This window comes from Nicotiana sylvestris, chromosome 7, assembly GCF_000393655.2.
Source record: "Nicotiana sylvestris chromosome 7, ASM39365v2, whole genome shotgun sequence".
In the NCBI taxonomy this organism is placed as follows: domain Eukaryota; kingdom Viridiplantae; phylum Streptophyta; class Magnoliopsida; order Solanales; family Solanaceae; genus Nicotiana; species Nicotiana sylvestris.
Window position 1 is genome coordinate 117,020,967 of NC_091063.1, and position 14,373 is coordinate 117,035,339.

The 14,373-nt window shown below is 39.0% G+C and overlaps 1 protein-coding gene across 1 annotated transcript; it reads right to left on the bottom strand.

Annotated features, from left to right (window-relative positions):
* Positions 1 to 1,002: 1,002 nt before the first annotated feature.
* On the bottom strand, positions 1,003 to 11,927 carry LOC138873666 (uncharacterized). Its single transcript, XM_070152143.1, has 4 exons — positions 11,690 to 11,927; positions 2,180 to 2,478; positions 1,550 to 1,741; positions 1,003 to 1,440 (listed from the first exon to the last, which is right to left on the bottom strand). Exons 1-4 carry the CDS (start codon positions 11,925 to 11,927, stop codon positions 1,003 to 1,005), a joined length of 1,167 nt encoding a protein of 388 aa, XP_070008244.1.
* Positions 11,928 to 14,373: the final 2,446 nt, after the last annotated feature.

Consider the following 14,373-nt stretch of genomic DNA (forward strand, 5'->3'; position numbering starts at 1 on the left):
AACGACGGGTGAACCTGTGCTTAGGTAACTTGATTTCTTCTACAAAATTCGAGCATGACCCTATTGAGGGGGCCTAGTGTAAAGGGGTACGTATATACGTTCAAAACCCCTTGACATGAGCCATAAAACCTTCTTCCACGGAAGTTTCCTGCAGTACCACCTTTTCTCCCCATCTACAGTCTTTTCTAACCACCTCGAGGTGTTCCTCCCCTATCGAGGAGATGAACCTCGATGCATACTCCCGATGGCCCTGAACATTGGGAGGTCTCTCTAATGTAAAGTCCCTCCTCGAGACAAAGCACCTCGAAGTTAGCTCACCATACACCGGTAGGTACCACCGACCGAGTGCGAAGCAGAGGCGGAGCTCTCCTCTCCTTGGTGAACAAATTTGGACGTAGCAGCCATGGCTATAGTAAAATGAGAAAAGGAAGATGAAGACTTGGGCGAAGGCTTTGAGTTTAAATGGTAAGAGAAATGGCAAAAAGAATAAGAGCTCTATAAGAGGGATAGTTATTCAAAGTAGCGGAGTCCCCAGATAAGAAACAAGCAAATGCATATATAGAGCAAGCAACGGTTGTTCGCCTATCCTGAAGGCTAATTAATTCTGACCATGTCAGTACCATTTTTGAGGAACTATACCGGTGAAGCCACCCTAGTCACTTCTCAACTGTGTCACATAAATGGCACTGTTATATAGAGCTCGGGAGCCATTAAGACCCCGAGGACTCCTGCTATTACAAGCATCGGTTCCAAAAAATTATTGACCTAATATTGAGATGGTGCCCGATCTCGAGGGTCCCAATTACTCGAAGTATGGGCTCCAAAGAGCCAGCATCAATGTCTAGAGGCTAACTCCGCGTAAACGCCGAAACATAAAATTCAAAGTCTTGAAGGAGAAAAATCTTCTTACATTACCAAAAATATATTTACAAAGGGGTGTCTTTACAAAACCTTTCCCCCAAAAAAATTCATACACAAAAAATAAAGGAAGATGATGTGGGTCTATTTTTCACCACCACTATTCTCTGGTTCATCTCCTGAACCCTCGTTTGAAGTGGCCGAAAATGCCGATTCTTCCTCCAAGACTCGGGCTTCCTTAATCTCAGTTGAGATATCGACGCCTTTGGCGCTTGCTTCCTCAAGAGCCTCCCTCCTTGCCTTTGAACGAGAGTAAGTGATAGCCCGGGTCAGCTTTTGCTCCGTCTTCTCTAATATCTCTCGGGATCGTTCATTCATAGTAGCGACATCTTTCATGTATGAAGACGCATTTTCTTCGGCCTCATACTTGGCCACGGATAGTGCAACTGCCTCCTTCTGAGCACTCCGGAGAAGACCCTGGATCAATGCCAACTCCGACTGTAAAAGGTCTCTATCCGAGGTCACAACCTCATTTTTCCCCCTCAGCTCGAGGATCTCCGCATTCTTGGTTGCAACCTCTTCCTAAATTTTCCCCACCAGGGCATCCTTTTGCCCAATCTGCAAAGGCAAAACAAGTTGGTGAGCATCGAATTATAAGAATAAAAAGGTGAGTTTATGGATGCTATGTTACCTTCTCAGCAAGGCCAGCCCTTTCAAGGCGCACTTGTTCCAAACTTGCCCGAAGCCCGCTCAACTCCTCCCCCTTTCGGGCAGAGGAGGCCTCCGACTCCTTCAACACCGAGGTGAGCTTTTTGAGCTCCTTCCTGCAGCACGAAAGCTCATCTTGAAGCCTATAAAAGGCATGATCGTACATTTTCTTAGCCTATAACAACACAGAAAAGTTAGAAAGTCAATAACAAAGATTTGAAGCAAATGATATGTCACAAGTATCATCTGCTGCTGAAGCCTCTCCGCCTCCTCGAGAGCAACAGGAGCATCGAGATCAATATTCTCATCAACTCAGGTGAAGAGGACTCCGAGCACATCTTCCCCTCCATAAGAGGCCCCACATCTGCGGTATCTGGGTCCTGTGCATCCCTGATTTCCCCCAGTGAGTACGAAGGGCCCAAATTAAGGCCACCCCGAGCATTAATTTCTCTAAGGGTCTCATCTGCCCCCGAAAAACTTCAGGTTCAGACTCTCTGAAATCACCAGCCACGAGTTCATCGGTATGGACTGTATGATGTACGACTTGAAAATTGGGGACTGTGCCCGCACCCTCCTCGAGGGTCTCCTCAACATGGGTTTGGTCTAAAAAGACCACCCCCGATTCGGCAGCTTTCTGGCCAACAACTTGCGGAGCTTCTGCACCTCGTTTCGCCATTTGTACTAGAGGGTTTTCATCATCATCATCAACATCACCTTCAACCTCGATACAGGGACTTGCCATAGCAGCCAAAGTCGAGACCTGGGCGTTAGCCCGAGGCCAGCGAGCTTTAGGTTTCTCTGATTTGGGAGAATCAACCGACGCTTCCTTGTTCCTCTTCTTGACCTTATCGGGTTTCGAGGTCCCTTCCTCACCATTAAGAGATGGCCTGATCGACACTCTATCCCCGAGGCCTACACAAGCATGAGGCATCAATCTTACCATGACAAAATATATTCATAAGGAAAAATGGTAAAGATAGCAGTAAAAAGCATATCATGGTTCTTGGCCTACCACCGTGTGTCGCGCCCCCTTTTTCTCATGAAATCGGGTTTATGATATTTGGGAGGACAACTCGTTCCCTTTTGGGAATTGGGTTTTTTGATTTGAAGAGTCGCCACCTAATGATTAAGTGCATTAGGACACTTGGAAGAATTTGTTTAGAAAAACCAGAGTTTGGTTAAGGGCTAAATATTATCTCGAGGGGAAGGTGTTAGGCACACCTCAAGATCCACTACTATGGTTCCCGGCCATGCTACAATTGTGACTTAAGTACAAACAATAAATACGCAAATAAGGGTTTCAAATATGAGGGGTTATCACATTGTGATTGCAAATAAGTTAAAGTTTGAATAAACAAGGAAGCTGAAATTTGAGAAAAATGAGTTTTGAAATTTTGAAAGTAACAAAATAAACAAGTAAAGGGAAGGGGGTCCTAGGTTTATAAATAATATGGATCACATTAATGCAATACCCGGTAATCACTCCTCAGAAGAGGGGTTACACGTGGTATTAGCGCACCGGTCATCATATCCATATCTACTCTTTCCCACCCCGTTGAGGTATTAAATGCGGAATGGTTTCGTTTCCTTATTGCATGCTAGTACCCGCCCCAATCCTATCAGTCCCGGAGGCATTTGGGACTACTAGTTCTAAAGGGAAGGGAGATTTGGGCTTTGTATGGTTTAAAAGGATAAAATTCTAAAACGACAAACAAAAACACATAAGGCAGATATGAGAAACATATAACAATTTAAAAGGCTCATACAGACCTCCTCACTTAAAGACAAATTGTTTAGCATGTCTTGCAGATACTGGTTATGGTCTTAATTAAACATAAACGTTAGGGAGGCAGACCGGTCTATTACACATTTCAGATAAGAAACCGGAATCAGACCTGCCTGCTGGTTGGAATTAGCAGAGTCTGATTCAATTAGCTAATTTACCTTATAGCTTGCTTAGGTGAAACCTATAGGCATGATATCTAAATACGAGAGAAAGATACTGATTTCAGAAGCAGATTTATTAACAGTAGGTACATAAGTTCTGCAAGCGTTTAAGCAATGCTATTACTGATTTTAAACTTATAAGCAAGTTGAGTGATTCAGATTAGTTGCTTATTCCTATAGGCATGCTTTCTAAGTGTGACTGATTTTAACCTTTACGAAAATGCAAAAATCCTATAGGCATGGTATCTAAAATGCTGATTTTTATTATTTAAGCCTATATGTCGTTTGCCTATACATATGCAGTATTCAGAAACCCTATAGACATGCTTTCTATATGATTGGCAAAATGCAAAATCCTATAGTCATGTTCTCTATATGAGATGCAGAAATGCAAAAGCTATTGATATGATATATATGCAGAACTTATAGGCAGGATTTCTAAGATGTATAAGTGCAGAAGTTTATAGACAGGATTTTTATATGAAAATGTAGTAGTGCAGAACCTAAAACAGGATTTCTATATGAAAATGTAGAAGTGCAGAACCTAAAACAGGATTTCTATATGAAAATGTAGAAGTGCAGAACCTAAAACAGGATTTCGAAGATGCCGAAATGTAGAACTTGCCATGATTTGCAGAAACAAAGACCTAATGAGCATGATATCTACCCTTATGCATACATGAGTACCCCTCCCCTTTTCACTATAAGCCCCCATGAGTTATTACAAATTATTACAGCCCAGAATGAAGAAAAGAAAGTAAAAATTACATTAGAAAGCTAAAATCCCAACCAAGGAGAGCATGATTCAGAATTCTGTCTGAAGCATGAAGTAATCCAACTCCAAAGATCAAATTCCAAAGCCTTTCTCCTATTTGGGGTGTGTCAGAGTTCCTTAAGAGTATCAAGTGGACTTCAGGAAGTGCTTACACCCAAATATATTACAGAATTGGATTATAGTGCAGTGTGGAAGGGCCGACCCTCAAATGTCCAAGTTCAGAGGGAGCTCAAAATCCCAAAGCAAGGCTTATAGGAAGGGGGCAGAACTTAGAATCTAAGAGAGAGTGCAAGTTCATAGAGGGGATTTTGGGGAAGGTTAAGACAGGCTGGTTGTCATACCCAGCAATTAGGAGTGCTGACACACCCCTAACCAGCCTATTACCCACATTGTTTGGGAGTTAGGATCCATTAAAGGATCAGGTTAAGACATGAGCAGCAATTTGATACTGCAATGCCTGAACCTTAACTCAAAACATAGAAGGGAATAAGGGTATGGGGAATTCACACAGCAACAGATGCAAAGAGAACAACATATTCAATACAGAACATAAACAGCAGATTAGACAAGATTGTTGAAACTGTAAAGCAAACACATAGGGATGAAGCCGAAAGTTAAATGAGAACATACCAGTTTCGGGGAAATAAGAAGAGAAGATCAGTAGTAAAGCCAAATTGCAAACACACAGCTAGAAGATTTCAGAAGAGAGTAGAGTGTTAAATTGAGAATGTAGGAGTATTGAAATTGAAAGTGTTCAGTAAGTGTTGAACTCAAGGTCTTAAAGAGTATTTCATTGGAAGTCCTCAAAAGTGTAGAAAAGTCGTGCCCTTTATAGTGCAGAAAGCAAGTAGAAATAGGTAAGAGAATAATTCAGACATCAATTACACAAGTTCCCCTTCAATTAAGGGATTCTGATTTTAAATGGGTAAAGGATAATTAAGGAAAGAGTTTGATCAAGATCTTTTCCAAAGTAGCACAAGAAGGGTAAATACACAGAAGTTATTTAAGGAAAGAGTTTGATAGCAACACGGTTGTGCAAATAACGAAAGGTAATCAATCAACAGCCAGTAAAAAATCAGAAATTGAGTTTTGGTATGCATGAATCCAATCAGAAAATGTGAAGAAATGTTTAATTAAAGAAAAATAAGTAACAATCAATCGATCCTTATTAAAAGGAATTTTGAATCAATCACAAATCGGCAAAACCTTTTTTGAAGGAAGAATTCATCATATATAAAGTGGACAGACATGTGAATCAAGAAAGAGTTGTCATGCTAATTAGAAAAGCCTAGCATAGAAAAGTTCAGAGTTAAAGAAGTTTGAGTTCAGTACAAAGACTCAAAACGAGTCTGAGAAACCTAGAGTTCAAAAATAGAACCGTAGTGTCAAACACAAGATCGAAACTCGCCAAAAACCCCAAAACCTAGGGTTTTCAACTCGAGTCAGATACAGAGAAAAGAAGACAAATAATAGAAACAGGCTCAGAGGTCTTCTTTCAGGTATTCATGTGAAAACAAACAGATAAAATAGCAGGTTCAAGGCAAATAGAATGAAGAACTGATTTGAAGCATAAAGAACACATTTTAAGAAAGGCTTGGAACCTAAACAAGTTCAAAAGAGAAAAGATGTAGTATAAACTTAGGAAAACAGTAGAGGGAACGTGTGTAGAGAGAACTCAAACAAGGTTCAGTAAAAGTAAACAAAAACTTAAGGACTCAGTAGGAGATGCATACAGTAGAAGAACACAAAATACTAGAAAAGGATAGCAAAAGAACATATAGGAAAACTGTTACACCCCATGTTTTCGTACGTGAGAATATGCCATAAGTGAATTGATGAAAACTCGAGAATGAGATGTTACATCCTGCATTTTCCTATATTAAAGTTTCATCGTAAGTTAATCGACGTAAGTTCGGGAATGAGATTATTTTGAAATTATAAACATTGTGTTATTTTAAACAAGTGATGAGTAAATTCGTGAATGTGATGTCACGACCAAAACCGATGGGCCGCGACGGGCGCCTGAGTCTTACTTATTAAACACCCCTAAGCAAGCATCTAAAATATGAATCTGAATAACATCTACTGCATTACAAAATTAACATACATGAAAGAAGCCTGCCATCATGGCATATGTATGTATACAGGCAGAATACCGTGGGCGAGCCGGCAAGGCTGCTATAGACAACTATACATCAAAAACTGAAAGCCGACAAGGCCACATATAACCCAACTAGACATACTGTCTACAGACCTCTAACAGAAACATAGTTGTACAAAGACAGGACTAAGCCACGTCATACTCATATACATATATATGTACAAACGTATCGTACCCATATCAAGAGAAGCTCCGGATCAAATGGAGCACGCCAACTCTTGCTGATCAAGGATCCTAAGAAGGAGGACCGTCAGCTTGCCTACCTGCACCTGCGGGCATGAAACTCAGGCCCTGTGGAATAGGGCGTCAGTACGAAAAATGAACTGAGTATATAAGGCATGGAACTTAGTACGTAATAGACATAGATGAAACATGGAATACTGAAACACATCTTTAAATCTGAATAACTTTGTATATTTTGAAACGTTTATAACGTCAGGCACGTGCGTGTAAATGTCAAGCCATTGATAGGTATGGATTTCCATAATATCATCTGCCTCTGAGGGCATCCCATCATATCATATCGGCCACAGTGGGCAAAGTCATAATCGTATACCAGCTGATCAGGTGGTGGTGCGTATATAATGCCATAACCATTCCCGTATCCCATATACATATATATACATACATATATATGCGTATATAACTCCGTTTGAATACATACATATGTATGCGTATATAACGCCATCTGAATACATACCCATATATGCGTATATAACGCCGTTTGAATCATATTTCAGCCACTGGGGGCAACATCATCATCATATACCAGCTGATCAGGTGGTGGTGCATATATAACGCCGTAACCTTTTCCATATCCCATATACCTATATTTACATATATACGCGTATATAACGCCATTTGGTCATGGGTCAATGCACATGTATAAACTAGTAAAATGCATGAAAATACGTAATAATCTCGATATTCCTTCTGGATAAACTTTTCCAGTTGCGTATTATTCTGAGACCCATGAACAGAAGATAATAATAATTCTCATGGGGAATCAAGAATATAGACACCCCTACTATTTCTATGAAAAGAATAATTTATAGAAACCGTGTATTTGCTCTTTTCTTTCGTATAATCTGGACCATGTCAAAAGAAAGAAGGAAGGGCCTTAACATACCTGGAGTAGGAAAACTCCACATAATATTCTTGGAGAAGATTGTACCATACTCCTTTAGAACCGCAAAATTTTACGTTGCTAATGTGCTAAGAAATCTCTTTGGATTTTAGTTGAAGAATGAAAATCTTCACTGCCTCAGTGAACTTAATTTGCTAAAGAATAATTTGAAATTGGTAAACATTGGGTGATCATTGGCTGCTTCTATAGAGTCAAGAACCAAAATGACGGAGAAAGCTTTTCTGTTTAACGAGAATGGCTATTTGAGCAAATCAGATGTTCTAATATTTTCCTTTTCTTGTTCTTTATTTCAAAGGATTGTTGGAGAATGGAATGAACACCTATCAATATAAAAATATTAAAGAAGTATGGAATAGCTTAGTTCATCTAATCTCCATCACTTTATGAACTCTGTACGTTTAGGAAGTGTAGCTTTTGCCACCTTTTATGAAAAATTAAGAGTCACCAAATATATTTGAGTAGCTGACACGTTTTTGGCTATTAAGCCTATCCATAACTTATTAAGCTTATCCACAAATTGTTTAATTAATTAGTTAATTTCCAATTACCTAATAATTAATCAATTATCCACATAATAGAATTATCTCAACTTACTTAAAATGCTACTCATTTTTAGTACACCTTATTATCATGGTCATGTGCTACCTTGTATGGTACTAGTCCATAAGTACTGGGTATTTTAGTTCGGGCCGTATTTTATCCCGAAATGATAAACTTCGATGAAATTCCTTTTCTTCGATTTACTTACCCTCTCACCTTCACAAATTTACTCATCACTTGTTTGAGATAGCATAATACCTATAATCCAAAAATAATCTCATTCCCAAATTTACGTCGATTAAGTTACGACAAAACTTTAACGTACGAAAACATGGGGTGTAACATTATTCCCCCCTTTGGAACATTCGTCCTCGAATGTTGACTTATGCACTTATAATTTTCATAACCCATAGCTCTTGCGAGTATTTTAATATTCTCCTTTCCATTGAGGCAATTCTTCTTTGAATAAATCCACAGGCCAGGGTATTCCCCCGCTTTAAGCCTCTTTATTATACCACGACATGTAGTCGAAATCCTTCTAATCTCGTAACTATTGCTACCTTCTATCATGCAGCCTGTACGATTCTAATTTTGTATGTGCGCCTATGCGACGCTTCTCTCCTCCTTCCTACAGCTCCTAGCCAATCTCTAGGCCTTGCTTTGTGAACATATACAAAAATTATGTTAAGCTGTCCCTTTGAGTGTCATTAGCTTTATTACATCTAAGTAGGTCATACTATACCATAACTCTTACTTCAATTTATTGTTACTAAGATATGCGACCAACTCCAGGTTACTCTCTCGCTACTTATCATGTATGTATAAATCTAAGTCCTTTAATGCTTCCTCATTACTGTTCATCTTAGGAATAACGACCTACTCTCATCTCATATTTTGTAACCCTTATCCAACCATTGTTGATTTACCTCGATATTGATTTACACTCTACTACTGATAAGTTGAAACCTCTTACGTAATCATTAAGGCTTAAGTTGAATTGTGGAACATTTGAAGTGATTTTTCTGATCCACCTAGGGCGATACTATACTCCCATAACCGTGTTTCATCGCATTCTAGTGTGACTTACCTTATGTGGGTATTTTAATTCCGTATAATTCGTGAAATCTTCTTCAAGTCATTACTCAATCGAAGGTCCAAACGTCATTCTTTATCCATCACAATTACACCATCATTCTACTACCAGGGCAATATTCCATTTCTTCCAAATGCCATTTACACATATCCATTTATACTATTCGCAACCTCCTTTCAACATGCTTGTATCATAAATTTCCTTGTGTTATTCTAGAACATCAAGAGAGACATCATATCATTTCTAACTCTTATTTACTCTCTTAACTAGACCTCTCGATACGTAGAAACCGTAGACTGGAAAATATGCCAGTGAAGATGCCACTATCATTCGTGGACATAGAATCCGCGTGATTCTAGCCCTTTTATCCGAAGTATGGACTATTTACGATCTTCTGCCTTTGAGTATCTCATACGTTGTTCGCCTTTACCTTACTTACCTTAAAATCTCACATCGTATCTTCTATCTCTTTCCTGACCTCCCTTCCACCTAGGTGCAATTCACGTCAATAACTTGAAGCTCTATTATAATACTCGCACCTCTGGTACATACACAATCAGATGGGAGCTTCATACTGACTTCTTATGAGGTTGGTACTTCTTATAACTAGCTTCCTTGTAGAGTCATTATAGATTATGGTTGTTGCGATATTGTTGTTACATGACCATTTCCTCTTTAGGTCGTTGTGCTTAGGTTGAAGCCTTCTTTCTTATCTCCTCAGCTAGTCTTTCGTTTAGGGAGAACCTTAACTCTCGTAAAGCTGTGAGTTTATTACAGACCTTTTTGATGTCCTTACTTGTCTATAATCATCCGTAGTTGCTTACTTTCATACCCTTGTGCTTGTATGGTTGCTTCTGATCTAATATTTTGACTGCCTTCCCAGTGGCACTTTCTTTTATCCCCGCAACACTCATACAGTACCTTTAACAACCCAGACTCTTGTTTGAATATATCTCAAGTATTATAATGATGTTCTTTGAAGCTAAATTCTCCATGTTGGGTTCTACTATGTTTATCTTACACGATCTGATGACTTGTGTGTAACCTCCTGTTTAGCCATAACTGGGATCTTCCTGACCAATTACTAATAACTCGTTGGCCCATTCTCATATCAATATTCCTCGTAATCTTTCTTGGGTTATTTCCTTTATCTTAACTTACATCTCACACTGGCTCCTTATTCATTAATAACAGCTCGGGCAGGAACCTTTACTTTCTCTCCTTGACGTCGTGCTTGCACAATATTCTAGAATCGTAATGTATCTGTAAGATTTGGATAAGTGTCGTCTCACTCCTCTTTCATTTATCGCATTCTTCCTTTACCATTCCATAGTCACTAGAACTACTTAATACCAGTTTTGTCACATCATTCCATACTGGTTCTATTATTCTGGGGTCTAACTTTTCTCTTGGTAATCGCATTAGAGTTGCGAACTTATTTCTCGAAATGGGGATATGACCTTATGGCCTATATTCTTTTATTGTCTTAAGGCCCATCACCTTTCGTCTCTTCCTTCATTTGACAATAGGTTCTGTAACACTCTACCGTTTTCATCAATGTATCACACCTTATTCATAATGCTTCTTTATATCTCTTCTCATTATTCTGCAAATATTTCTTCATATCCCTTTTCTTTTGAAAACTTCAATACGACATTCTTTTGCTTTTAGCTTTCCTTTGCTCCATCCAGTGGCTGTTCGAGTTGAAATCAACTTATTCTAAAATAGGCTTTCTTGGAAACTAAAATCAACCCACCTTTGGTCTATACTTGATGTTAGCATAACAAAAGGCCAATCAATCCATATCAATTATAATATCAAGTCCTACCTAACCGAGCACCACGTACCTTATCCTTGTTTGTTCTTAAATCTATCACGAGTCATTACGGCAACATCCATATATATAAGTAACAACATTAAGACTTAACTCGCATAACTAATTTAGAAAAGGGTTTATATACATAGGGGTCGACTAGACCGTAGACATATCATACCCAAAACTATATACATGATATTGTCTGCAAAGCCTCTAAGTAGGCATAGCCTATATATATACAAGTCGGGATGGGGCTCCCTACATCCTCATAAAACAACAAAACACCTTTAAAACCCTGACTTGGTAATATTCTAAGAAGAGGTGGAACTCACTAACCAAAAACTGACAATTGTAGGAAGTCTACAGTAGAGGGTCCTTGCCTCGTCCTATATAAGAACCTCGATCAGAAACACTTTGAAGCAGAATCTTCATGTCCTTATCAGTTACCTTCCTTATCTTGGCCCGACCACTATCTTCTTCTTCTGCGTATCCCATAACATACACTGAAGAACCTTGATTGACGGACTCCCAAGACTGTGTACTATCCGGAACCTCAGAAGAGCTGGTGTCCTCAAATACCTTGACATAGTTTTGAGCCTGAGGGAATCCCGGCTGTGCCAATCCATGCACCACTCCCCTCATACCCTGATCAACGGGCTGTGAAACTAAGGGCCTTGGTGAGGTCGGAACTCCTCTCACCCCATCTACTGCCAGAGTGGTCGAAACAACTCGAACGGATGGCTCATATGGATCCTCGGATGGATCCTCCTCAATAGAACCCATGATCTCTGATGGGTCTGAATCCATAGTATAACTTATCTCTCTTTCTGGCACCTTCGTAGCCTTCTGACCCGTGCTAGCGGCTGTAGTCTTCGGAGGCATCGCTAAAAATGTAACACATCGTTAGGAACACGAATGCTTATATTGCACGATCTAAGATAAGAAGAGAGGATAACATCCTATATGTCTTGTAGTCTCCTGTCTATAAGTGTGGTTCACGACACACCCATAAACAAGACTCTACTAGACATGGTCTGTAGACAACCCTAGGACAGAACGACTCTGATACCACTTTTGTCACAACCCAAACCGATGGGCCGCGACGGGCGCCTGAGTCTTACTTATCAAACACCCCTAAGAAAGCGTCTAAAATATGAATCTGAATAACATCTACTGCATTACAAAATTAACATACGTGAAAGAAGCCTGCCATCATGGCATATGTATGTATACAGGCAGAATACCGTGGGCGAGCCGGCAAGGCTGCTATAGACAACTATACATCAAAAACTGAAAGCCGACAAGGCCACATATAACCCAACTAGACATACTGTCTACAGACCTCTAACAGAAACATAGTTGTACAAAGACAGGACTAAGCCACGTCATACTCATATACATATATATGTACAAACGTATCGTACCCATATCAAGAGCAGCTCTGGATCAAATGGAGCACGCCAACTCTCGCTGATCAAGGATCCTAAGAAGGAGGACCGTCAGCTTGCCTACCTGCACCTGCGGGCATGAAACGCAGGCCCCGTGGAATAGGGCGTCAGTACGAAAAATGTACTAAGTATAGAAGGCATGGAACTTAGTACGTAATAGACATAGATGAAACATGGAATACTGAAACACATCTTTAAAGCTGAATAACTTTGTATATTTTGAAACGTTTATAACGTCATGCACGTGCGTGTAAATGTCAAGCCATGGATAGGTATGGATTTCCATAATATCATCTGCCTCTGAGGGCATCCCATCATATCATATCGGCCACTGTGGGCAAAGTCATAATCGTATACCAGCTGATCAGGTGGTGGTGCGTATATAACGCCATAACCATTCCCGTATCCCATATACATATATATACATACATATATATATGCGTATATAACTCCTTTTGAATACATACATATGTATGCGTATATAACGCCATCTGAATACATACCCATATATGCGTATATAACGCCGTTTGAATCATATTTCAGCCACTGTGGGCAACATCATCATCATATACCAGCTGATCAGGTGGTGGTGCGTATATAACGCCGTAACCTTTTCCCATATCCCATATACCTATATTTACATATATACGTGTATATAACGCCATTTGGTCATGGGTCAATGCACATGTATAAACGAGTAAAATGCATGAAAATACGTAATAATCTCGATATTCCTTCTGGATAAACTTTTCCAGTTGCGTATTATTCTAAGACCCATGGACAGAAGATAATAATAATTCTCATGGGGAATCAAGAATATAGACACCCCGACTATTTCTATGAATAGAATAATTTATAGAACCGTGTATTTGCTCGTTTCTTTCGTATAATCTGGACCATGTCAAAAGAAAGAAGGAAGGGCCTTAACATACCTGGAGTAGGAAAACTCCACATAATATTCTTGGAGAAGATTGTACCGTATTCCTTTAGAACCACAAAATTTTACGTTGCTAATGTGCTAAGAAATCTCGTTGGATTTTAGTTGAAGAATGAAAATCTTCACTGCCTAAGTGAACTTAATTTGCTAAAGAATAATTTGAAATTGGTAAACATTGGGTGATCATTGGCTGCTTCTATAGAGTCAAGAACCAAAATGACGGAGAAAGCTTTTCTGTTTAACGAGAATGGCTATTTGAGCAAATCAGATGTTCTAATATTTTCCTTTTCTTGTTCTTTATTTCAAAGGGTTGTTGGAGAATGGAATGAACACCTATCAATATAAAAATATTAAAGAAGTATGGAATAGCTTAGTTCATCTAATCTCCATCACTTTATGAACTCTGTACGTTTAGGAAGTGTAGCTTTTGCCACCTTTTATGAAAAATTAAGAGTCACCAAATATATTTGAGTAGCTGACACATTTTTGGCTATTAAGCCTATCCATAACTTATTAAGCTTATCCACAAATTGTTTAATTAATTAGTTAATTTCCAATTACCTAATAATTAATCAATTATCCACATAATAGAATTATCTCAACTTACTTAAAATGCTACTCATTTTTAGTACACCTTATTATCATGGTCATGTGCTACCTTGTATGGTACTAGTCCATAAGTACCGGGTATTTTAGTTCGGGCCGTATTTTATCCCGAAATGATAAACTTCGATGAAATTCCTTTTCTTTGATTTACTTACCCTCTCACCTTCACAAATTTACTCATCACTTGTTTGAGATAGCATAATACCTATAATCCAAAAATAATCATATTCCCAAATTTACGTCGATTAACTTACGACAAAACTTTAACGTACGAAAACATGGGGTGTAGCATGTGAGAGGGGAGGCAAGTCAAAGAAAATGATTTTTCATCCAAGTT